The sequence below is a fragment of the Phocoena phocoena genome, chromosome 2, assembly GCF_963924675.1.
Source record: "Phocoena phocoena chromosome 2, mPhoPho1.1, whole genome shotgun sequence".
NCBI classification, from domain to species: Eukaryota; Metazoa; Chordata; class Mammalia; order Artiodactyla; family Phocoenidae; genus Phocoena; species Phocoena phocoena.
The window spans coordinates 157,884,704-157,912,687 of record NC_089220.1 but is presented as its reverse complement, the minus strand read 5'-3'; the positions used below and the strand labels follow the sequence as shown (position 1 = coordinate 157,912,687).

Genomic DNA, 27,984 nt, shown 5'->3' with positions numbered 1-27,984 from the left:
TACTGGCAAGTGGCAATTTGAACTACATTTATTTTTAAACAAGTGGGGGGAATACTGAGTGTCTTGAATGTTGTGTGCAAAACTGATCCACGTCACCATCTCACCATCACAACCGAACATGGCAAGGCAGGTACATTGGTTTCCAGCATCACAGGCAACACTGCATGTAGGTTTTTTAATGAATAATGTAAACTTTAATGTTAAGGCAGCTGGTACTAATGCTGCACACAGGCTTAGCTCCGTGCCCATTTCAGGAATGAGACGGTCAACACTTGAAAACAAACTGTGAGAGAAGAAAAGGGGAGCCAGCATTATCTGACAAAAACAATGAGTCAAAATATTTTCCCTTTCACACACACAAAAATACTGGAACATTTAGAAAAACAAAGCACCCATCCCGCCAACTTCAGCCTGTTCCTTAACAAATATTTCAAAATACTGATAAATAATGGTGACTGCAAGCAGAATTCCAGTGCCCGAACCAATGGCCCCGAGGAAGTCGGCCAACACCGACAGGGCGCCGATGCACAAGCCCCCAAACGCAGCCGCCGTGGGGATGTACCTGGAAGACAAAACCCCGAGTCAGGCAGGGGAGGCCCACAGGAAGGGGCAGCAGGAAGCAGCAGTAACAGGCAGAAGAAAATTGAACTAACGTGCCAGGGAACTGTCCGCAGTACTGACGATTCGTCCAGGGCTGGCTGTGCACAGTTATGTGTTGATGAAAATGATGAAAGGAATGATCTGACTCAAGAAATGATCTGATTTCAAGAAACCAGTTAATAGCCAAGAAAGGCAATACATGATTTTACAGCAGAAGAGGAGAATCCTCAACTGTTATTTAAGTATTGGAATGTTTAATATTGTTTGTAAGTGGGTAACCTTTAGCTCCCTCTCGTAGATGAAGAGTAAATATCAAAATGCTTTCTAAGTATCAAATTTATGTGACAAGATTTGGATGACCCTATTCAATAGTAATTCAACTTGGCCACATGTTAGTATCACCTGGAGAACTGTTAAAAATAATGGGATTGTATTTAAAATACTCCAGAGGGGGAAAAAAGATGGGGGCGAGGGACCATGGATGGGGAAGACAGTAGATGAAACAAGAATGGGAGAAGGATAACAACTAAAGCTGGATACAGTTGAACGCAGGGGTTCATTATAACACTCTGCAATCTATTCCATGTTGTAAATAAAAAGTTTAAAATACCAAAGCCTTTTCAACAAATGGTTCTGGAACACCTGGCTATCCACATGGAAAAGAAGGAATCTGGACCCCTATCTCACATGAAACAAAAATGAGCTCAGAGTTGTCACAGACCTAAACATAAGAGGATTAATCTTTGTGACCCTGGCTTCTTAGATACAACACCAAAAATAGCACAAAGAAACCAAAGAAGAAATAGAAAAACTGAATATCAAAATTAAAAATCTGTGCATCAAAGGACACCATCAAGAAAGTGAAAAGACAACCCACAGAATGGGACAAAATATTTGCAAATCATTTACCTGATGAGATACATCCAAAGTATTTTTTTTACCCTTATAAACAGTAATAAAAAGACAACCCAATTAGAAATTTTAAATGAGCAAAAGAAGAGACATTTCTCCAAAGAACATATTTGAATGGCTAATTAGCACATGAAAAGATGCTTAACATCATTACTCATCAGGGGGACGCAAATCAAAACCACAATGAAAAGGGAAAACCCACAATGAGATACCACCTCATACCTACTAGGTGGCTAAAATCAAAACAAGAATTAGTGCTGGTGAGGACGTGCAGCAGCTCCAGACACTGCAGCTGGATGCAGAATGGGGCAGCTGCTCTGGAGAAGGGTCTGGCAGTTCCTCAACACACTCAACACAGTTACTACCCAACCCAATAGTTCCACTCTGAGAGAAATGAAAACGTATGTCCACACAAAACCTGAACAAGTACGTTCACAACAGCATTATTCACGACAGCCAAAAAGTGGAAACAAGCAAAATTTCCATCAACTGATGAATGGATAGACAAAACATGGTACATCCATACAAGGGAATATTATTCACGAATAATGAATGAACCCCAAAAACATTATGCTACGTGAAAAAGACAATCACAAAGGATCACATACAACTCCATTTATATGAAATGTCCAGAACAGGCAAATCTACAGACACTAGATAAAAAGCCTGGGGCTGGGAGGTGGGAGGGTGGGTAGGAATGGAGAATAACTAATAGGTACAAGGTTTCTTTCCAGGTGATGAAAATGTTTTAAAAATTATATTGTAATGATTACACACTCAGAGTATACTAAAAACAAAACCCCACTAAACTGTATATTTCAAATGAGTAAATTACATGATATGTGAATTATATCTCAATAAACTGTTATCAAAAAACTGGGGCTTCCCTGGTGGCGCAGTGGTTGAGAGTCCGCCTGCCGATGCAGGGGACACGGGTTCGTGCCCCGGTCTGGGAAGATCCCACATGCCGCGGAGCGGCTGGGCCCGTGAGCCATGGCCGCTGAGCCTGCGCGTCCGGAGCCTGTGCTCCGCAACGGGAGAGGCCACAACAGTGAGAGGCCTGCGTACACAAAAAAAACAAAAACAAAAACAAAAAACTGATGCCTGGGACCCACCTCAGACCAGATAAATCACAATTCCTAGAGGCGGGATATCAGTATTTTTTAAAAGCTCCCAGGTGGTTTTAAGTGCAGCCAGACGAGGACCTCTGACCTACAGCATTTTAACACTGGGCTGAGCAGTGAAGGGAACATAATTTCAATTAAAATAATAATTTAGGTGTCAATTCTGATGTGGAGAACAATACACTTTTGTGTTAAATTTTGGTTCTTTTGTGTTAAGTAGAAGAAAAGTGCTTCAAATATGAATTTAAATAACATCTGAGAACAAATGATAGATTGAAAAACCAAGAACGCGCGTGTGTATGTAACACATTCTCTCTCTCTCCTATCCAAGACTGAGTCTAATGGCCTTCCTTACCTATTAAGCTCATGAACCATAGAGGTATCCCTGTGGCCTCTCATTACCATTTGCTGTTCTTTAAGCTGTTTAGCTACCTGCGAAGAGAAAAACAACTTTTAAAATCAAACTCTATTTCACTGTGAAGTGCTCTCCACAGAAAATACAGGAAGACTGAAGGAGACACTGTCATGTCATAATATTCCCTGAGGCTACAATGCTGCACAACCACATTACCCACACCTTAAGCCAGGGTTTCTCAATCTTTCCTTAATTATCACCTCCCTAAAGAGAAATTAAATACGAAGGAATAAGACTTTGTCGGGTAGAGCTGAGCTTTGGATGGTCACAAACCATTGTAAAATCTAAGAATTTTTCACTTTCCAGGAACTACCTGTAGTTTTTAACTCCCTGGGGATGACATTACCTCATTAAGAATGTATGAATTTGAGTTTAAAATTACAAAAGTAATTAAGTGTATCAATTACCATTTGACACCTAAAAATTATGAATTTTTTTTTTCATTTTCAAACAAACCAAATACTTACATCTTTGGCTGAGGAACCAGACACCTCTATCCATGTCTTAGAAAAGAATGCACATGATCCCAACATGAAGATGATATAAACCACCACATGGACAGGATCCTCAAATATGGCGCCCATGGACTCAGGAGGAGAAAGGTAGTAACAAAGGCCCCCCACTGGGTAAGAACGAGCAGGTCCTCCCCCACTGACGTCCTATAGAACAAGAATAAAAAGCACAAATCGTCACATTTCTGTGGCTTTTCAAACTCCTCAAAAATTATGACGATGTTTTAAGCTCAAAGCACCTACAGCTAATGATTCTATGTAACTTAAAGGATTTACTTTTGTGTCTGATATCTTCACTCTTACAAAATTATATAGTGAGTAAAAAAAAAAATTATATAGTGAGTGTCTATTACATAAGACATTGTGAATATATTAACAGAAGAGCAATTTTTTAAAAAAATTATAATACTTCTACAAGAAGAATCTTCTCTTCCTGAAGACAGGAATAGATCACATCGATCTCTGATAACATTTAGAGTCAGAAATTTTCTGAACTATGCAAGAGTACATACATATTCTTTCATTTCAAGGTATGCTATTAAGAATGCAATCAACTGAAATATTAACAGAAGACTAACGACTCACTACCTAAACTTTATATGATTTGTATATTGTAAAGAGTAGTCTTTTAATAAGTATAAAGGGATTTTTAAATCCACACAAACATTTAAGAATTTTTATAGTAAAGGAAATGGGAATAACATGTATTTGCTCATATTAAATAGAAGTTCTGGGCATAGATGGTGGGAAAGCAATTTTTAGATGCAATGATTAAAATGTCTGGTTCCTGAATTTACAATTTCCAAATGATTCATTTACTGTGCCCCTAGAATCACTGATTCTAAATCAAAAGCCCTGACAAATTAAACTTCCCAATAGCTCTCTCACTTTAAAAAAAACTCATTAAGATCACAACACAATCTATACAACCACTCAGTGCATTTATTACTGTGAAATTATCATAGTAATAATGACTGCCAGATTATTAGCTCATGAGGGGAGGGACAGTCCCTCCCCTCACCACAGGCAATCCAATTTCTGTTAAATGAATGGAAAAGGAGTCCAGCTGACCCTTGAACGAGGGGGTTAGGGCACCGACCCTCCATGAAGTCGAAATCCACATATAAGTTATTGTTACTCCTCCGCGTACACGGCTCCTCTGTATCCGCAGTTCTGCATTGCAGTATTCAACCTGCTGCAGACCATGCAGTACTGAAGTGTTTACTGCTGAAAAAGACCTGCGTCTACATGAACCCGTACAGCTCAAACCCATGTTCAAGGGTCAACTATTCTGGATAAAGGGAATCATACTTCCTTCAACTGCCTTTCAAGAATTACTGTTTCATCCTATTAAACTTTACATTTTAAAAATGGCCTTCAGTAAATGCAGAAAGATACGTCGCTACAACTTACAATACAAAAGGAAGCACGTTAAGACAAATGCATAGAATAAGCACCGTATTTCAGGAATGACTAAAAAAATAGTTCTTTGGGGGAATACAAATTCTAGAATTACATATTCTGAAAACAATAAAGGCTCTTACTCTTCTCTAATTCTGTAGTTTTAAGGGGGAAAAAACACTCCTTGGTCAGGTGAAAATTTAAACCAGTCAAAATTCAATCCTGGACTTCCCTGGTGGCCCAATGGTTAAGAATCTGCCTGCCAGTGCATGGGACATGAGTTTGATCCCTGGTCCGGGAAGATCCCACATGCCGCGGAGCAACTAAGCCCGTGTGCCACAACTACTAACCCTGCACTCTAGAGCTCACGCGCCGCAACTACTGAAGCCCGCACGCTCTAGGGCCCACGTGCCGCAACTACTGAGCCACGTGCTGCAACTACTGAAGCCGGTGCGCCTAGAGCCCGGGCTCCGCAACAAGAGAAGCCACCAAAATGAGAAGCCTGCGCGCCGCAACTAGAGAAAGCCCATCCCGTGCGCAGCAACGAAGACCCAACGCAGCCAAAAAAAAAAAAAAAAATTCAATCCTACAATAACTCACACCTCAATCACAATGTGGCTGGATTGCTTTAGGAGCTATGATGAAAATCTAAAAGAGGAAGGCAGAATTTACTGGATTCCGTTTCTAGCAACTGTTCTCTCTTCAATATAGTTATTATGTGCCTTTCTTATTTACTGCCATTTGGGCCATGAAAAACGGCGGGGGAGGCAGGAGAGGATGATTTCGGTATCCTATATAATCAGCTTCTTGGAAAAAAACATTATTCTAGACAATAGAGGAATAAGATTACAAAACAGGGAATCACTTTCACAAGAGCAACTGTGATTTTAACCTAAAAGGTCACTCAAACGAGATGTGAAAATGCTTCCTAGACGTAAAATAGTACAAAGTACTCGGCCAATCTTAGTTTTACAATGCTTACAGTTTTACAACTCTTCCAAATAAGTGATAAACTGGGCTACAGGTAAATGAATCTGGAAATGTTATATATAGCAACTGCTTCAATTATGGCTCATCTCTTTCAGTTAAAAGCATGAAATGCAAATTACAATAAATTTGAATACTTAGAATAAATAATGAAATACTCACAGCCCACTGTCCTAGTAAATTTACTAAAAAGTTGCCACTAAATCGAACTGACAGCATCTGGGAAATAACATACAGGTTGGACACCAGGGCCGACTGCAGGATGATGGGGATGTTGGAGGTGTAGAAGAGCTTGATGGGGTAGCTGCTGTACTGCCCTCGGTACCGGGCCGACTTAATGGGCAGGTCCACACGAAATCCCTGAAAAAGGAAGCTTAGGAGTAAGGCGGAGAGGCTGCACATACCACGACTCCAGACGAGGCAAACAGTCACAGGAGGGACTATGCAAAGACAATGCTAACAAACTTTCCCTTCCACAGAGACACACAGAAATAGAAATCCTTTTCTATTTGATAATTGCTAATATTTTGCACCTCAGAGTCTAAACGATGGAATTATTTCCCTAACTAGATTTTGAAACACTGACTTAGCTGCTAACATTTCAAATGGTATTCTCCTCTTTTAAGAGCAAAATAAAAATCCACACTCCACTTAACTTCAGCGAAGAAAGTATACTTACCTGAAAATATATAACAACAGCAAACACGAAAACTGTAGCAATGAGGTTCATGAGATTGGGTAAATTCTGACGATAGAAAGCCTCCCTTAGAGCTCGAACTTTGTCTGTCCTGGTGGCCAGTAAATGAAAGAGAGCTATGACTGCACCCTCAAACTCGGTACCTGATAAATCAAGATAGAAATCGGCTGTAGCTTCATTACCCAAAGTTGTCCCAAAAGTCAAAACAAGTAACCTTGAAGCTCCAGTACAAGGCAGAAAATATGAGTCCAAATAATTCATCTATGTTTATGATACAGCCATGTGTGGAGCTTCTAAAAAATATTTACATCATTGAGGCAAGTATGTCTTTTTTTTTAATAAATCTGAAGTTTTCTCAAGAGACTATTCTTGATGAAAACAAAGTAGAATATACCAAAGCAAATATTTAGTTCATAATTTAGTTCATAAAATGATTTGCCTCACCTTTACTTTAGGGAAGGGAAAAGAACATTCAGAGGTGGGGTGGGGGGAGATGGGGAAAAGAAGCAGCAAAGCAGAATAAAGATGTCAGAGTTGAAAGACAGACATTACTCTACCAAGCTTGCCTTTAATTCATTTTACTAAGTATATTAATAAACCATCACCGCTATTTTCTTAAGGCTGGGACCAGGTTAGATGTTAACCATTACAAATCTTGGATGGCATTTGAGAGAAGTGGAGATGGGTAAGGGGAAACACAATGAAATATTTCATAATTTAGGTGCTATTACAAAGCCAAGGAGAACAGCAGCAAAAGTACTAGTACTCCCTGATGATGCAATAATGTTTTTTTAATCTGAAATCCACTACCTTTTTATCCCTCGAGGAATGCTGAAATCAGTCAAAATCAATGACTTCTGCAACAATGGCTTAGGCAAATAAAATTTTTTAAATGTTTGCAACCACTGAAATTTTTAATGAGCAGAGGCTAAATTTTAGATACTATTCTTTCTGAAGCAACAGTTCATACTCCACCAATCTCTGCTTATCAGCTTTGGAACACCTGACATCCGCCTTCGCCTGGGACAGCAAACCAGGGCGTCTGTCGGCAGTCCCGCTCCACCACCTCGTGCTCCTCTCAGCACACACCCGGCCAAACCCGTGCAGTTGCGTCCCTGTGCGTTGTACCTCTGCCAGTGTTAATGGTAGTGGGACTAAAGGCCTTCCAGACAATGGTTTCACAGATGTTGGTGGCAATAAAGAGGGAAATCCCAGACCCCAAGCCGTAACCCTTCTGTAGCAGCTCATCTAACAGCAGCACAATCAAACCAGCAACAAACAACTGTGGGGAAAGAAATGCAAGTAAGCTGAAGCAAGAATAAACTCAGAAAGGGGCAGTGAACACCACTGACTACTTTCAAAGTACAGGCATTTTCAACACTAAAACCTAGTCGATGCAGTATCACTATTATGACACCCTGCATCTAACCCGATTTAGTTTCATCAGAAGCCAATTCTGAAAATGAGAGGACTGGAAATGTTGTTACATTATAAAGCAGACACTTTGACTTTTAAAGTATATTTATATTTCTCTTATAATGTTTAAATAAGACCTATTGAAAAGCACCCTAAAACAAAAATGTTCACAAAGTTGTAGCATTTATGACAGCAAGAAACTGAAAAGCATTCCAAATAGCTTCAAGTAAGTAAAAGACCAAATGAATTATGATACAGTAACAAGATGCAATTTTATAGGCCATTAAAGGAAAAGCATGTGAACTATGCTGATACATTTTTAAGTATTATAGATTTTATATATGTGTATTATATATAATATAAAATATACAATAGAATAAGTCAAAAAGTAGAGCACAAATATGTACACAGATTATAACAATGTAAAAATGCATTCAATACATACAGTGACAAAAACTGAATATAAATCTGAAAACAATTAAGGGTTCACCAGGTTCTTAAGTTCATGATTTTTTTTTAAAAAAAAGAAAGCATACTAACTTTATGTGAAATTGAAAATTCTTAATTTTCCTCTTGGAGAAAACATCAGTAAAAGTATGTATCAATTAGAAATAATCCATAGCTTTACAAGTGACCTCTTTGGTCATGTGACTCCTTCCCCACACTTCAGTAACCTAATCAAGGGGGGAAGAAAATGTGCTTCTAGGCCCCCAATCTCACACCTGTCCCCACTTCAAAGACACCCTCCTACAGACATAAGGAGATGGCTCCTTCCATTCCTCCCAGCTCTGAAGCCTCCCACCCTCGTTCCTTACTCAGTTCACCCAATATCCCTGTTAAGAAGAGAAAACTACAGTACACCATTTGAAGCATGCTTACCTTACCGTGTTTTTCCTTTTCCTTAACTGTCATTTCAATGGCTGTACAGAGCCTAACTTGTCTGTTTACAATCTTTAAGTTTGAATTTCAATGGACTGTAAAAAAGGTAAAATTCTCAAAACTCCTAAGAGAGCTCACAAATTCTTTACTGTTTGAAAACCAACTTTACCAATTTGACAAGATAAAAGACAAGTTAGGACTTAACTACTGAGATTTTATTTTGACCAGTTATGTAACAAGTACATACTCCCCATCAGAAATACAGAAGCCCACCCTCTACAGGGCATGATAGCTGTCCACAAACCATCAGCCAACCAGACAGTGTTATCATGGACTTCTAATTAAATGACCTGTCCAAGGTCACACAGACAGCTCTGAAAGAACGGTAATTCTCCAAACCCCTGTTCACACCAATGTCCATCAGACTAGAGGGTGATTCATTTATATCTGGTGAAAATCAAACTCGTGCTTCTCTAACTGGACAAAGGAATTACAGAGAAACCTAAATGAGAAATGGTTTCTATAACTAAAGGAATAAAAGATGGTAAAAAGCATGCATGCCTATGCAGGGAATGAGAAATCAGAAACTGACAGCATCTCATTGACTAGAACAGTTGATAAAGAAAACCGAATACTAATTGCATGCCTTCTAGAATGTTCAATACATATGAATCTCTAAAGTATGTATAAAAATAACACTAACATTTCAACCTTGCTCATGCGTGCACGCACACACACACAACTCAGCTTGACAAAATAATACTTACCTCTACTATGTGCCATGCACACTGATACTCTCTACTCTTTTTTAAAATTTTAATCAAGACCCACTATTTAGATTCCAAAACTCACTAGTGGAAAAACACTGACCATGTGAATGAAACAAGAATAATTAAGGTGAGAAATACCTTACATAACAGCATGCAAACAGTTTTCAAAATCTCTAGGTAGAAACACACTGATCTAATCACATCTCTTTAGCAAATCTACACATTTTCAATGTTAGCAAAGCCTTAAAAAGATGCAACGGGTCACTACCCACCTATGATCAAATGTGAAAAATTTCTCTATACATTAACACTAGAAGGATTAACCACAAGACAAATATTTGTGCACCAGAATTTATGTAAACAACTTAGTATATACCCACTTCACTTGTCCCGTTCCAGGAATTTAACTATTCCTTGATTTCTGGTACGGAAAAAAAAGTACAATAGCTTAACTCCATTTTTTATCAATTCAAATTCATAACTGACTTCATAAGAAGTCAATACTTTCACTAACTAACCCAGAACTGGTCAGCTGAGGTTCCTTAAGAATATAAATACACCCTTACTAAAATACTAGAAAAATTTTACTGATGCATAATGTTCTTAGAGCTCGATGCCAATTTTGAGTGTCTTTTAGAAAGCAGGGTTATTCTAACGGTGGGTCATAAAGCAAATGCTGTAAAGAAACAAAATAAGGCAAAAATTGGTGTATCAGTATCCTCATGCCAAAGAACTGAAAGATACTAAAACCAGTTTTCAGAGGATCTTCTTTCCCATCCATTGCAACTCTTCTTCCTCTAATTCCCTGGGGTTATAAATTTGCCAGTCAAGGTGTTTTTTATTTAATTTTCTTACTTTTTCTTTTTGGCCACACTATGCGGCCTGTGAAACTTCCGTGACCAGGGATCGAACCCGTGTCCCCTGCAGTGGAAGCATGGAGTCTTAACCACTGGACCACCAGGGAAGTCCCAAGGTGTTTTTTAAATGGAGAAATAATGACAAAGTTATCCTTTAAAGAAGTGTACCTTATACCAAATGGGAACTCATTGGGGCTCAGAAAACTACCTAATAGTCCATTAAAGATTCCTCCCCTGGTTAAAAGATGAAATATTTCCATTTCATTAGAAAAGCCCTGTGATATGTATTAATGATGCCCAATAAATACCTCAACAATCCCATTCTCCTTGTTCTGAATCATACTCACTAAACAATCTTCTTACTATGATTTGTTTCCTACATAAGATTTCCTATAAAAAAAAAAAAGATGGTCAAGCATGCCAATCCGAAATGGTTGCATTTCTCAATGTATATATATACTAATAAACTGGTGTTTTACTTTTATTTTAAACTATTTTTCTGACTTTGATCCTTTTGACCATTAAAAAATTTTTTTCCTAAATTAATCCTAATTTCCTAGAGTGAACAAGAGGCATCTCCAAGATAACCAGGACTCTAGACGTTCAGTGTTTAACTTAAGCAAGCTTCTTTTCAAAATCCAGTAAATAACTATTATATAACTTAAGTACAGTCCATTCCTGGGTAACTTCTCTAAAGGATTTTTAATGACTACATTAGAGAAATATCTTCCAAACCTTACACATTTTAAGATACTTAGTAGAGGGAAAATCACGTTGGCCTTCAAAAATTCCATTCCAAAATATCCATTTAAAAAATCCATAGGATATATATATGTGTGTTTATATAGTATTTCACTTACTGTAAGATACTATTATTTGTAACACTATTATGTGTGTCATTAAGAAAGAAAAAAATACTTCAATTAAACTATGACACAATAACCTATTACAAAGAATTTTTTATTTTCTACTTAAAAAAAAGTTTAGACTTAGACATAGATGTTTATCATCTAACTTGCTCTTTCTGTGCCTCTGTTTATACACAATAACTCTTCATTTCAATAACAAATCACAGCAGACTGTTGGAAGACATTTTAAACAGCAGTTAAACTCAACGACATGTTTTATCAACAATGCATATAACCAAGTGATATAAGGACGATATAAACAGCTTTGACCAAGTTGACGTACACATGCAGGCAATGCCTACCATCACGACCGCCACCTGGCTGACCGCACGTGTGACTGCATCAACTCTAAGAAAACATCCTGATTTCAGAGACATCAAAATGTGAAAAATGTGCATCTTAGAATCAGTGAAATACAGTTGATTGATCCATAATTATTAGACATCTACGGGGCTATTACAATACATTTTAATTTTTAACATCAACACAACTTATACATGTCACTTCAATAAAGAAAATGAGCATATCAATCACCTAAAGAATTGTTTCAAAAGAAAAGAAGGAACAAACTTCTTTGTTATCCATATGAAAAATTGTATTTCTTACCTGAATGATGATAAGGAGACAGATTCCAGCACCCATTTCAGCGGGATCCCCATACATGCCCGTCATGACATACACAATGGCTTGCCCAATGGTAATGATCATACCAAATACTGACAAAAATTGGGGGAAAAGGAGTACATGCTTATAACCAAAGACAAAAAAGACTAGAAAAACATCTTTGCCACAGAATTCTCAAATTTGGAAAAGGTTCTTTATTAATTGTACTGATGCTCACGTTTCTGGGCTCCATTGAATAGGGCTCTATCTTTGGGTGTATCTCCAACTTCAATGATTTTGGCTCCAGCTAACAACTGCATAATCAAACCAGATGTTACAATTGGGGAGATACCCAATTCCATTAACGTTCCTGTAAAGGAAGGGGAAAAAAGTAAATAATCTTTACGATATCCAATGCAGATTAATTTAGAAGAGTCCCAGTCCTTAATTATGTCTATGAAATACATGTTAAATGTTAACAAGCAAATTTTCATTTCCTAAACATTAACTGCTAAAAAAAAACCCTCTCATTTATTAACACAACCTCACAACAGTGCGTTGAATCAAAATTACTATAAATACTACAAAAACGTAAATTTCTGTGAATTCTAAGCTTAAATTGTTAAAGAAATCCTTTGAAAGAAATTGTCCAAGATTTCTGTCCAAATCACTATTTTTAAAATTTACACTAAACATTTTAACGCAGGATTTTAAAAGCCCAAAAATTAAATAACAAGTTAATAAAAAGATGATATTTAAGAATATCTGTGGGGCTTCCCTGGTGGCGCAGTGGTTGAGAGTCCGCCTGCCGATGCAGGGGACACGGGCTCGTGCCCGGGTCCGGGAAGATCCCACATGCTGCGGAGCGGCTGGGCCCGTGAGCCATGGCCGCTGAGCCTGCGCGTCCGGAGCCTGTGCTCCGCAATGGGAGAGGCCACAGCAGTGAGAGGCCCGTGTACCATACACACACACACAAAAATGAATAGCTGTGACTCTCCTAATTCAAAATATAAAATTATATAGGAAGTCATCAAAATCAGTGTTGTAGAATGTTGAGTGGCATGAAAAATGTTAATGACATAGTGGATAGGAAAAATATTCAAAAATAGCATGTACAGTTTGATTTCATTTAAATATTTAAGTGGAAAATCATTTCCTGTTATTTTAGTCTGGTTATCAACATGTTTCTATTGTTAATGAACTTATCTACGAAGCGGACTCATAGACATAGAGAACAGACTTGTGGTTGCCAAGGGGGAGGGGGTTGGGAGAGGGACGGATTGGGAGTTTGGGATTAGCAGATGCATACTATTATATAGAGAATGGATAAACAACAAGGTCCTACTGTATAGCACAGGGAACTATATTCAATATCCTGTGATAAACCATAATGTAAACGAATATGAAAAAGAATGTATATATGTATAACTGAATCACTTTGCTGTACAGCGGAAATTATCACAACACTGTAAATCAACTATACTTGAATAAATTTTAAAAAAATATGGCATCTTAAATGGATTCTTCATGTTTTCTCAGATACTTCCTCAATGGTAAAAGATAAAAATATGTTTTATCATTAAAGCTAGTAGGCAGGTAGATTTCTTTTTATATCAAACCACCAAAATTTAGAACTGTCAAATGGATCTAGTCCAAAAATTAATCCAGTCAAGCTTTAATGAACATTTCATTTAGGAAATATGGCACTTCCACTCAATAGGGAAAAGAAGGATAAATGGACCTTGGCAAATAACTGGCCAATATAGAAAATTAAGCCTAGATTCCTTATCTCATGACTTACATTAAAATAAAGGCCACAGATTTAGAAAATATAACCATAAAAGACAAAATACAAAAGCACCAGAAGTGAGTATGCTTATAATCTTGGAAAAGAAAAAGCCTCTCTAAGCCTTTCTATAACAAAATACATAAAGGCCACAAGCAAAAAATGGACGATATGATTAGATACAACTATGAAACCTCCATGTGGCAAAAGACAGGGTAATAGTTAAAAGAAAAATGAACACAAGTAACAAAGGGCAAAAGAATTTGTCTAAAGGGCAAAGAATTCTTACAAATGAATTTTAAAATGAACAAACAGCAGTGAAATAAGTCAGAGAAAGACAAATACTATATGATATCACTTATAAGTGCAATCTAAAAAATACAACAAACTAGTGAATATAACGAGAAAAGAAGCGGGCTCACGGATACAGAGAACAAACTAGAGGTTACCAGTGGGGGTGGGTGGGGGCAATACAGGGTGGGGAGTGGGAGGTTAAAACTACTGGGTATAAGACAGCCTCAAGGGTGTGTTGTACAACACAGGGAATATAGCACCCCCCCGCAAAAAAAATAGAAAAATAAAAAAGAGATAAATGGCATGGCCACTCGCAATAATGCTCTTTTCTCAGGAAAATACCAACAACATAAGACGAAACCCCAGCACCCAAATCTGTACTATGTAACCCTGAAACCGTAACCAAAGCTGGCTGGGTCTGGTGGAAATCCTGGTAATTTCTAATTCTGAACTGAGAACTGAAGAACCCAGGAGTTGTTGAAGCTAGATCACAAAGACAAGGTTCCCTGCCCCTGCTGCTGAGGTCTGAAAGCTGGTTCTCTCTCCACAAGGCTTAGTTGTTCTACCTCCTCTTTGGGTTCCAAAAATTGACTAGTATCCTTCCAGTAAATTCCATTTTTGTGTTTAAACCAGTCGGTAATTTCCTATGACTTATAACAAGTCCACTCATAGAAGAAATAGAAATATTCAATAAAAATATAAGATGATGTTCAAGCTCACCAACACATAAAGAAATACAAATTAAATACCAGATACCAATTTTTACCTGTCTAACACAAAGACTAAAGGACAAATATTATCCACTTTTGGAAGAGAAATGGTCATTCTCATACACCATAGCAGAGTGTATAAAGTAATTCAAAGCTTTTGGAAGACAATTTAACAATATCAAAATTTTAAGTGTACATTTCTTGTAAACAAGCAGTTAAACTTCTAGAAATTCATTCTATTAAAAACTTACAGAGGAGTGTGATAGTAGTCATGGTAGCATTGATTATAATGATATAAAATTGGGAAAAAAACTACACGTATGACAGCAGATCCTACAGGCCTTGGGGTCATACCTAAAACACACTCCTTACTGTCTACAAGCCTCATAATCTGGCTCTTGGATTCATCTGCAGCCTCATGTCCTACCACGTTTCCCCTTTCCTTTTTTCTTCCAATCACACCATCCTCCTCATTGTTCTTGGAACACATTAAGCATACTCGCACCTCAGGGCCTTTGCACTTGCTATTCCCTGGGGGAAGGTTCCTCCCCCAGATCTTCACACGGCCTTCTCTCATGTCCTGCAGGTCTCTGCTCAAATGTCCCTTCCCCCTCCCAAGATACAGTTCATGTAGAGTCTACCTCCCCAAATAGAGTAACATAAACTCCACGACAACAGGATCACTGTCTTGATCACTGCTCTAATCTCAGCACCTAGCACAAAGCTCCACTCATAGGAAGAACTCAATAAATACCTGAATGAATGATTAAAGAAATCATGGCACATCCATATAATGGAATAGTATATGGCCATTCAGTAAAATAGGTCATCCAAGATATTAAGTAAACACACCAAGTAGCAGAATAGTTATATAGTAGATCTTATTTTTCAGTTTTTAAAAAAAGTATATAAATTCATATATATGAATATATATTCAAATCAAAGGTCTACATGGTTATTCACCAATCTGTTGTCTTCCCAGGAGTTCCCCCTGAGAAGCGAGACCTTCATTTTCAGCTTTATACAAATCTGAAATGTTGGTGCATTTTTCTTATAACAAACGTTACTTTTTTGATGTAGAAAAAAACCCACCCCAAAAGCCCCTCCTGATCCAGGCCCTCCCTAACTCTCAGCCTCACTGATCAGCATCCCCCACCCGAATCCCCAGCCTGCACCCCGTGTCCTCATGCATGTGTGCTGTGACTCAGGCTTCCTCCTCCCGACGGTCCACAGGCTGAATTCCAACCCAAATGCTCTCCCAGCATCATCTCCTCCCTGACACCGCAGATCAGTCTTTCGGTCCCATGAGAAACTCAAGAATACACTTCAGAGAGTCCAGGAAATCTCCTGAGATTTATGAAAAATCTGCACGTGTGAATGTACATGCATTTTTCTAGGGAGAGTACAGATAAATTTAATTAGATTCTCAAAGGAAACATGACCCACAAAAGGATGGAGAACCAAAGTTCTAGACAATGCTAATCACTCCATTCTGTCGTAACTCTGTACTCTGTACATACTTCTATTATTACAATAAATACACAGTTTTGTAATTATCTTTATGTTTGTCTCTTCTCCTAGGCAATGAGTTTCTTTTACCATATACTGCCCCTCCCCATAGACAGCAAAAAATAGTTGTTTCCACATTTTCACATCTATTTGATGTCAGTACTAGCATGGAGGCAAAAGAAAAGCAGCATATACCTCTGTTGGATGCAAGAATAACTCTCATCCAGTAGAAAGGATCTGCAGAATCTGATGACATGATTCCAAATAGTGGTATCTATAAGATTACATAAAATATTTTATAAAAATGTATTATATAAATTAAGTTTGAACTTAATTTGTAATGCATTCACTTAATACTTGCAAAACTTAAAAAAAAACCACTACTTCTCATGTTCAATAACAAAACAAGCATACCTTAAGAGTAAAGTTCTTTAATGAAAATAAAAACGATGGAATCATTACTTACAACATTTCACCAGTAAATATTCCCATCAGTATGGAGATACACTGCACAACAATGTGAACATACGTAGCAGTACTGAGCTGCCCACTGCAGAATGGTTACGTTGATAAGTTTTATGCTTTTGCAATTAAAGAAAATGCTCCTATCAGTACAGGATATATCTACCACGTCACAGAATAATCTTGGAAAGCTATGGGTACTGGTGACAGCCACAGCCATACTCCAAATGTAAGACTGAAGACGAGATGTACAGTAGAATACTACGCAGCCATTGAAAATTATACTATGAAGCTTGTAACGGTACGAGGATGTGCTTATGTTGTAACATTAAGTATAAAACAATGGTTCTCAAGCTGGGGCAACTTTGCCCCATCTGGCAATATAGGAAGACACTTTTGGTTGTCCCAACTTGAGGGGGGTGCTACTGGCATTAGTGGGTAGAGGTCAGAGATGCTGAACATCCTATAATTTATGGGACAGTCCCCCACCGCAAAGATTTATCCAGCCTAAACTTCAGTGCCATTGTTGAGGAAACCTAGTATAAAAAGAATGGTATGAAACTGTATAAATAAAGTAAAAGATCAACACTGTAAAAATATGCATAGAAGAAAAAACTAGGTGTAAATATTTTTTAAAATCTTGAACAGTGATTATTCACAGGCAGTGGGATTACTGTTGATTTTTTTCTTCTATATTCTTCTCAGCATTTATCATATTTTCTATAATGAACACATATTACTTTTTAATCAGAAAAAAAAAAACCCTTAACTTCAGAATGCTTCCTATTATACGACCCATGTTCAGAACACAGCACTTGGCCATACCCCCTCCCTCACCATGTAGGAGAAAAATACACTTCCAATTTCATAAACCTTCCCTATATGAAGTTGATTTAAAAAAAAAAAAGTTCCAAAAGATGCTGCCAGCAATTTTAAACAGGTCATCTAGTCAACCTAAACCTCTTTGGACATCTGAATATATTAGCTGGGTTAGCAAAAGCAAGAAGCACAATATTTTGTGTGCACCCTATAGATGCAAACACTCTTCAGCTAATGTGAGAGATGGGGAGAAAGGAAGTTATTGAATAAAAACCAATTAACACTACAGGATAGTCCATATCACAATATTCCCTAAGTGGGGGAGAGACCAATCAATCAAATTACCTTCCTGAATTGAGTCTCATAGAGATAGCCATTACCTCCATGATTAGATGCTTTGTGGGATAACAAACAAGAAAGTCAGCCAACCATCCCTAAGTAATGGTATTCCCTTCGTTCCCGTAGTCAACAGGATTAAACTCAGTGTCTAACTTTACTCCTCTTAGTAAATTCCATAGTTACAGGACCACGTCCAACAAGGGCAGCAACAGGAGCTATTTTCTATGACTCTCAAAGTTGCAGACTTTTAGGCTTTGCCCTATATTACATAAAATAATCAGTTTCAACTTCACAAAATACAGTATACACTTCAGAGAAACAAGGATTTCATGCTTGAATGCAAACCCTGAACCAATCAGATGGACAAATAGAAAATTAGTAGTAGGGATCTCCAATTTGGGCACTGAAACCAAGCAAGATATTTCTGGGCTAAAATGGCAAGCCATGAGTGATCAGGTTACAGAATTTCCCTCCCCAATACATAAGAAAACACATTTTTCAAAACATGTAAAATAGTAAAAGAATTTAAAAATCTAAAGGAAAAATATCTATAAAGCAGCCAAACAAGAAAAAGAATCATAAACTTGATGGTCATGGGCGGGGAGAAAACAACAGACAATCGAGGAATAGGGACTCAGCATGAAACTGCTCCAACCAGCACAAAGGGAAGGGCACAGAATCCCCAGAATCCCCACAACACTCCAAACCTGGAGAAGAGCGGGCTGCACAGATATCCTCATCTCTCCTGCCTCCTTTGGCAGCTGAGAGGAAATGGATGAGAGAAGCCAGGAACGGGGCTCTCTCTGGTGCAACTGACAATTACAGGGCTACACTGAGTCAGGAACTGGGGAGCGATCTGAGGTCAGTAATGGAATAAAGCCCTCCTCAGTCAGGTGGTGAGGACCCTCACAAGACACGTAACAAAAGTCTAGCAAGAGAGCAGAGCCCAGGTGGCATTTATGGCACTTCTCTCAGCTGATCTCACCTCCCACCATTCCCTCAAGCTAAAAAAACAGTATGGAGAACACGAGACCCCAAACCCTTCAACTGTGGCTGGGAGGGGAAAACTGTGGCTCTCTCTGTTTGAGATTCAGCGGAAAGAGAATCAAGAAATCACCAGCCCTGGGCCAAACTGCCTAAGCGTGAGAAAGACAAAAAGGTACAGCTTGGGCTTCCCTGGTGGCGCAGTGGTTGAGAGTCCGCCTGCCGATGCAGGGGACACGTGCTGGTGCCCTGGTCCGGGAAGATCCCACATGCTGCGGAGCGGCTGGGCCCGTGAGCCATGGCCGCTGAACCTGCACGTCCGGAGCCTGTGCTCCGCAATGACAGAGGCCACAACAGTGAGAGGCCCGCGTACCGTAAAAAAAAAAAAAAAAAAATACAGCTTGACAACCATGTAAACACATTACAGAAAAAAAAATAATGAAGTAACATAAAATGCATAAATTAATTTATGGCATGAAACAGTCATGAGAAATGTCACACTTTAAGAAATGTAACTCAAGTTATGTTTTCTTCTTCTTGAGTTTTCTTGGGTTCCAGCTGCAAAGCTGCAAATATTTACTATCTGGCCCTTTACAGAAAAAATGTTTGCAGACCGTTGGATTAGAAGATTCAATATGAAGATGGTAATGCTCTCTAAATTGACCTATATATTCAAAGCAATAAAAATCATAATGCTAGGAGGCTTTCTTAAAGAAAATGACAAGCTGATTCTAAAATTCAGATGGAAATATGAGTGACCTAGAATAGACAAAATCATTTTGAAAAGAAGAACAAAGTTGGATGACTTTTACAACCTAATTACAGGACTCAGTTTAAAGCTACATTAATCAAAAGAGTTATGGTTTACCATAACGATGGAATATGATCAATGGAACAGAACTGAGAGTACAAAAATAGATCTGTGCTTATATGGCTAACTGATTTTCAACAAAGATACCAAAGTAATTCAATGGAGAAAGGAGAGCCTTTTCAACAACTGGTTATGCATATAGAAAAAAACGAACCCTACCCTTACCTCACACCATACACAAAAATTAACTTGGAATAGATCATAGACCAAAACATCCAAGCTAAAACTGTAAAATATTTAGAAGAATACAGGAGAAAATTTTCACAACCTTAAAATAGGCAAACATTTCTTAGATAGGAAACAAAAACCATGAGCAATCAAAGAGAAAGATAAAATGAACTTCATCGAAATTAAAAACTTCTGCTCAAAAAGTATTGTCAAGAAAATGAAAAGGCAAGCCATAGACTACGAGATATTGTTAAGAAAATGAAAAGGCAAGCCATAGACTACGAGAAAATATTCACAATACATATATCTGATGAAGGACTTGTATCCAGAAAATATTTTAAAATGCATATAATTCACTAATCAGACAAAAATGCAATTTTTTTTAATGGGCAAAATATTTGGGGAAAAAACACTTTACAAAAGATAAATACCCAATAAGCATATGAGAAAGCTGCTCAATATCACTGACCAGGGAAATACAAGTTAAAACCTCACCATGGAGAAAAGAGAACCTTCCTATACTTTGATCGAAATGGAAAACAGGAGGGTCCATCAAAAAATTAAAAATAGAGCTACCATAAAATCCAGCCATCTCACTCCTAGGTATGTGACCAGAGAAAACTCTAATTCAAAAAGATACATGTGGGCTTCGCTGGTGGCGCAGTGGCTGGGGGTCCGCCTGCCGACGCAGGGGACACGGGTTCGTGCTCCAGTCCGGGAGGATCCCACATGCTGCGGAGCGGCTGGGCCTGCGGGCCACGGCCACTGGGCCTGCGTGTCCGGAGCCTGTGCTCCGCAACAGGAGAGGCCACAGCAGTGAGAGGCCTGTGTACCGCAAAAAAAAAAAAAAAAGATACATGCACCCCAATGTTGACAGCAGCATGATTTACAACAGCCAAAATATGGAAGCAACCTAAGTGTCCATCAGCAGGCAACTGGTTTAAGATGTGTGTGTGTGTGTGTGTGTGTGTGTGTGTGTGTGTGTGTGTGTGTGTACAATGGAATATTATTCGGCCATAAAAAAGAATGGAATATTGCCATTTGCAGCAACATGAATGGACCTAGACAATATTATACTTAGTGAATTAAGTCAGAGAAAGACAAATATCATTTATATGTGGAATCTAAAAAATAACATAAATGAATCTATAAACAAAACAGAAACAGACTGACATAGAAAATAAACTTTATGGTTACCAAAGGGGAAAGAGAGAGGGGGGAGGGATAAATTAGAAGTACGGGATTAACAGATACAAACTGCTATACATAAAATAGATAGGCAACAAGGATTTACTGTTTAGCACAGGAAGGTATACTCAATATCTTATAATAACCTATAATGGAAAATAATCTGAAAAAAATATATATATAACTGAATCACTTTGCTGTACACCTGAAACTAACACAATATTATAAATCAACTATACTTCAATTACAATAAAAACAAAAAAAAACCTCATCCATTAGAATGGCTAATATTAAAATGCTGAACAATACTAAGAATAAACAACGATGCAGAGCAACCAGAACTCCTATAGGGCTGATGGGACCACTTGGAAAAGAGTTAGTTTCTCACAAAGTTGAACGTACATTTACCATAAACCTTAGCAATTCTACTAATAGGTATTCACCCAAGAGAAATGAAAACAAATATCCACAGAAAGTCTTGTACGGGAACGTTCATAGCAACTTTACTTGTTATAGCCAAAATGTGGAAACAACCCGAATGTCCAACAACAGGTGACAAGATGAACAAACTGTGATACAATCAACATGGATACAACCAACACCATGGATGAATCTCAAAAAGCTGATGAAGAAGTTAGACACTGTATCACTCCATGTACATGAAATTCTAGAAAAGACAAATCAAATTATAGAAATAGCAGATCAGTGGTTGCCTGAGAATGGGGTGAGGTGGGAACTGACTAAGAAAGAGTACGAGAAACATTCTGGAGTAACAGAAATGTTCTATACCCACTGAGATAGTAGGTATGTAGATGTATACATTTGTCAAAACTCTTTAAAATGTACACTTAAAAATGAGTATATTTTGCTGTACATAAATTGTACCCTTAAAAAGTTGATTTTTTTTTTTAATAGAGGGGAGGGGAATTTCCAAGATGTTAAAACAAGATGGTAGGAATATGGATGATTCTTCTTTTTTCCTACTTGTCTGTATTTTTCAAAAGTTCACTCTCCCTGACCACGCAAAAGAATTTTCAACAAAGTATAATAGTAAAATATTTTAATGATCAAATAGTTTCACTTTTCAAAAAAATATATTTGGCTTTTCCCCAGATTATGGACTTTATTTGTTCTACTCCTTCCTCATGTAATTTTTTAAACTTTCTTATATGTATATTGGTACTTTTCAAACCCTCAAAGAACTTTACTCAAATTATCTAATTTAATCCTCACAATACAATAGCCCTGTGACATGGGCAGGTCACATTTTATCCTCATTTTATGAACTTAATCTCTGTGAAATTTTACTAAAAAGCATCATTGAACTTTATTAATTTATAAACACAGAATATCCCTAGGATTCTAGAATTTGGCTTTTGGGGATTTTTTAATTAATACATAAATTTACAACATGATTAAAAGCAAACAAAGTGGAAAAATATTTGCCCTATACATGTCAAAGATTTAACACTTTTATATATAAAAACCTGTCATAGGGGCTTCCCTGGTGGCACAGTGGTTGAGAGTCCGCCTGCCGATGCAGGGGACACAGGTTCGTGCCCCGGTCCAGGAAGATCCCACATGCCGCGGAGCGGCTGGGCCCGTGAGCCATGGCCGCTGAGCCTGCGCGTCCGGAGCCTGTGCTCCGCAACGGGAGAGGCCACAACAGTGAGAGGCCCATGTACCGCAAAAAAAATAAATAAAAATTAAAAACCTGTCATAAATCAATTTCAAAAATCTCAAGAAAAAAACAGGTAAAGATCATTAACTGAAAAGTAAGGGGAAAAAAAGAAAATATGTTCAAACCCACTAGTAAACCAAAAGAAATACACAGTAGAAGATAACCATTTTCACTATCAACTCAGATTAAAATGATGATGTTCCTATTTACAAAAGCAATCTAAAGGTCCATTGACAGATGAATGGATAAAGAAGATGTGGTGTGTGTGTGTGTGTGTGTGTGTGTATTATATACACACACACACATATAGGAACATAGACATAGACATATATACTATGGAATATTACCTAGCCATAAAAAGGAATGAAATGATGCCATCTGCAGCAACATGGATGGACACAGAGATTATCATACTAAGTGAAGTAAGTCAGAAAGAGAAAGACAAATACCATATGATATCACTTATATGTGGAATCTAAAATATAACACAAATGAACTTATTTATGAAACAGAAACAGACTCACAGATATAGAGAACAGACCTGTGGTTGCCAAAGGGTGGGGGGAGAGGATGGATTGGGAGGTTGGGGTTAGCAGATACAAACTATTATATACATAATGGATAAACAAGGTCCTACTGTATAGCACAGGGAACTATATTCAGTATCCTGTAATAAACCATAATGGAAAAGATATGAAAAAAAAATGTATATGTATAATGAATCACTTTGCCGTACACTAGAACTAAGATAACATTGTAAATCAACTACACTTCAATTAAAAATAATTTTTAAAAAATGATGTTGCTCAAAATAATTCAGTATATTTACTATTTGAACTAAAATAAGTTTCTCAAATTCTAACCAACCAAGACCTTAGAATAACAGTACAGACATTTGTTTAATGTTTGGTTACATACCTGACAACATACTAAGAAGATGAAGAGAGTTATAGCAGTCCATAGTACCTTCTCTCTAAACTGGATCTGTGCAAGAAAACAAAGAATGATCAATCAAAACCAAGAAATAGGGGGGAGGGGTGGGAAGGGACAGCCTTTCTATTTTGTATTTTGTTCTCCTGACCACAGAAGAGAATAAACCCTTTATATTTGGAAAAAAAAAAACAAAAAAAAAAAACCAAGAAATAGCAAATATAAAGAAAAATCCATATTAAACCTTAACCAGCATTCCCCATCATGACATGCTCCTATTATTTACTCTTAAAATACTCTCGCCCTAGTTAGTAGCAGCTAAAGCAAACAGCTAAACTTCTCAAACATCTTTCTTTACTTTTTCGAGAATTAAGTACAACTTAAATACAGGCTGGCCTCAAGGCATTGTACCACATTAATTGAGACTGAAAAGGATGAAAAGACACAGATCTAATATGCACACATTTCATTAACACTGTATTGTGGAAAGCTAGGACTGCCTGTAATATTATTCTGTGAATGTTTCATAGAATATGAAAAGCTAAAGTTTCTTGGGATGCCTTACATGTAACTGGAACAACTATTTTTATAACCTCAAAGCAATAAAAAAAGAAATATACTTCTAAATAAAACAGTAAGTTTAACAGAAGTCTTACTTTACTCTTTTTAGTCCCTATTCTGGTTAGTTCCATGTGAAACTGAACATACAGTAAAAGAGCAATGTCTGGGAACTGACCAGTTTGGGATTAACAATATTTCTGGAATAGAAATGCCTCAGTTCCAAAGGCGTACAATGATGGAAGAACAATTAGATGTGGTCAATATCTTCCGAATGCATTTCTGTGATTTTCTTCTTTGTACGGAACGAATCAAGAAATGGGAGGTATATAACTGCACAGTTGCAATCCATTAATGTGCAACAGTTGTGCTCATCAAAACTGACCCAACAGACTGGGTCATTCCTAGTGCGGCAGACCACAATGGACAGGAGAATACTATATCTTATAACACACAGACCAAAGAAACACTTGGTTTGGAAACGTCACAACTTAAAGAACAGTCAGTTTTGAAACCATGAGATAAACTAGATTTAAAAGGTCTACACTAGTTTTATTCACTTTGTGCCTCTTGCAAGGAGAAGGAACAGGTAATACTTTTCCAATTACAACCAGAAAAACATTGGGGAAAATAAATCAATCTAGATAGTTTAACAGAATAAGTCATTTAGCTACCCTCTATATTACTAAAATATTATACTTACTTTCCTTTCAGGTTTCTGAATTTCTGGTAGAACTGCACAGAAAGGTTTGATAACTTCTAAAAATTTGACTGTTAAAAAATAAAAAAAGAATAAATGTCCCTATACAAAGTTTTTAAAAAGAGATGTATCTTTTCACAGAGTCAAATACAAATGTTTTCTTTTAATGGCAATCCATCCCATCCACACCCCCCAAAATGAATTAACCATAATGGTCTCCATTTCAAATACATAAGGGAAGAGAAATAATTCACGGGACAAAGGAGCCCAAAGGGTTTAAGGGCTGGTCAGCAGAAGCAAAGTAATACAAGTATCCTTGTACCACAACTTTGCTTCCTCATGCTTGAATCTCACCCCTTTTATATATACAGAAAAGGAATAATTCAGTGAGCACCACTACATCAAAAGGAGCAAATGCGGTGTACTCACAAGACCATGCATTACAGAAGGAAACAGGACATATCAGAGAAGGAAAGTACAACAGGAAATGGGCTGTAACTGCAGGACTGACTTAATTGGGGACTGAAAAATGCTGAAATGCATAAATGAGAAAGATCACGGAACAACCTTCTATAGGTAGGTTTTCAAAGTACTGCATACAATCTCTACTTCATTTCACTAAGTCGCTATTCATTGCTTGGTCACTCTCCCACAAAAGGATCTCAAAGTACTTGTGTATGTACAATCATCAGCCCAGAGAATGACAACTACATTTCATTAGAAAGTACTGTTTTCCCAGACAACTCATAATATTGAAAAGATAAACCAAGGTTCTTTAAGGATAGGCACTCTCTTCTGGCACGGCTTAAGTCAAAGTCCTGCCAAAGAACTGAAGGATGAAGATGATAATCTCTCAGTCTTTGCCAGCGTCTATAACGTACAGAAACACAAAAAGCCACAACTAGGTATTAGTCATGATCATCTTCCCTTACAAACACTGGATTCTGTATATATGAACATCAGGATATTATTTTTAAACTGACATGGGTAATTACACTTCAGCAGTTAGCCAAAAGTTGACCACACTATATATTTTTTAATTTATTTTATTGAAGTATAGTTGATCTGACTATACTGTCTTTTTAGAAAACCTCTCAAAATGATGGCAGCCACTGATGTTTGACAGAATTCAGAAATTCTCATGGGCAGATGTTTTGTTACCCAAGTACCATTTCAGACGATCTGGAAAGCAAATCTGAATTATGAAAGTGCTCATCTCTAATGTAAAACCAATGTCAGTCACATCGGGAAACTTCCTAGAACCCCTTTACCCCTTTTCCTTCCCACTTCCACCCAAGATACCCTCCCTGATCTCTTGGCTTAAGATCATCTGTGTTGTAGTATTTATGTAAAAAGCAGTGCTTTTTTGTCTGCCACTTGTCTATTCTTGTGCTGCAGAATTTAACCCATTATACTGCTAATTCAAGACCAAGGGTCTCCTCTACTTCCTTTCCAGCTTCCCCCAGATGTCCACTAGTTAGCTAGCTGGCCAGTGGGTGCACAGCTTGGGTTTGCAGGAATCCACTCATACAACAGTCACCCCAACAGCTATGTGAAGGTTCCTGGTGTTGAGGGTTTGGGAGAGGGCCCTCAAAAGATCCCCATTATGCAAGGCCTTGTCCCTAAGGCTTACACAACCTGAGACACGTTTAGTTTTCAGTACACACTACAGAATGATTGAAATGAAAATTTTAAAGAAAACTTTATGCCACCAATCGCCTGCTTTCCTCCCCGAAACTACACGCCATGCATCACTTTTTGAAAAATTAAACAAGTCAGGGACCTTCATTCATCACAACTAACATGCCAAAGAACGGTGATTTGGGACTAAAAATATGAGTTTCCGAAGCTCCTGCCTGAAAAATTAAAAGTGGTCCAGGTTTCCCCTGGTTCCCTAACTCCCCGCCCCCAAAACCAACGGCCTCTCCGCGCCGTGCGCCGCTCCTCGCCACCCACCAAGATGCGCAGACCCCGGACCTCCGGGTCCCGGCCCCGCAGCCGGCCCGGGCGAGGCCTCGCACGGCTGGAGGAGCCTCCGCGGAGGCCCCCGGCTCGCGCCCTCCTCAGCGGCCCGGCGCAGCCCGCGTCTCCCCGGCCCGCAGGCTAAGCGCCCCCGGGCGGTCGCCTGCCCCACCGCCCGCGGCCCGTCGGCGCCCGCGCCCCCGGCGAGGGCCTCGCCGCCGCTACTCACTGCCCATGGCGGCGGCTAGAGCGGCCCGGCGGGGCCCTGCGACCTAGGCACGGCCTTCGCTCGGGTCCCGCGGCTCGGGCCTCGGCACCCGCTCCCGACGCGCTCCGGCCCGCCCCGCGCAGGCTCCGCCCCGGTCCACGTGACCCGCGCGCCCACCCAGCCAGGCCCTGGCAGGCCCCGCCCCCCGACAACAGCCTGGCCGTTGGCCGCTGGAGCAGCTGACGTCCGCCGCGTTGCCATGGCCACCGCCGGCTCTCCCGTGGGCGTCCTCCAGTGGGTTCCGGGAGCTGGGAGCCTCTGTGAGGCCAGGGCTGCCAGGGCTTTTCCGTTCTGAGTACCTCTCCGAGCTCAGTGTCCAGCAAAGGCCGTCTCCTCGACCGCGGCTCCCGAGCGCCCCGCGGGGCAGCTCAGGACCCAGCCAGAGCGGCCGCCCCAGGAGCGAGGGCCGGGGTTCGATACCCAGGACTGGGGCTGAGACGCCCCCAGAGCCGGCGTGACCCAAACAACCTTTTTATTTTGCTTCCATCTTATTGGAACTACTAGGAAGTTTTCAGAAATTTGTGACTCTTTGTCTATAGTTAATAGCTTCTGAACTCTTCACTATCTAGTACTTTTCTTTTTTTTTTTTTTTGGCTTCGCGGAGCAGCTTGCAGCATCTTAGTTCCCCCACCAGGGATTGAACCCGCAGTGAAAGCGAGGAGTCCTAACCACTG

General features: G+C 38.8%; 1 protein-coding gene across 2 annotated transcripts; it reads right to left on the bottom strand.

The window, feature by feature from the left end:
• Positions 1-10: 10 nt before the first annotated feature.
• SEC61A2 (SEC61 translocon subunit alpha 2) lies at positions 11-27,387 on the bottom strand. Of its 2 annotated transcripts, XM_065900735.1 has the most exons (12): positions 27,272-27,387; positions 25,084-25,151; positions 23,811-23,876; positions 16,576-16,654; positions 12,320-12,451; positions 12,085-12,194; positions 7,777-7,930; positions 6,631-6,791; positions 6,114-6,311; positions 3,519-3,710; positions 2,992-3,068; positions 11-562 (listed from the first exon to the last, which is right to left on the bottom strand). In XM_065900735.1, the coding sequence occupies exons 1-12, from the start codon at positions 27,276-27,278 to the stop codon at positions 376-378; spliced, it is 1,431 nt and encodes a 476-aa protein (XP_065756807.1). In that variant the 5' UTR covers positions 27,279-27,387; the 3' UTR covers positions 11-375. The 2 variants fall into 2 exon arrangements, with proteins under 2 accessions (XP_065756807.1, XP_065756816.1); XM_065900744.1 differs by lacking the exons at positions 23,811-23,876; positions 27,272-27,387 and having other exon boundaries at positions 376-562; positions 25,084-25,152.
• Between the last annotated feature and the right edge of the window lie 597 nt (positions 27,388-27,984).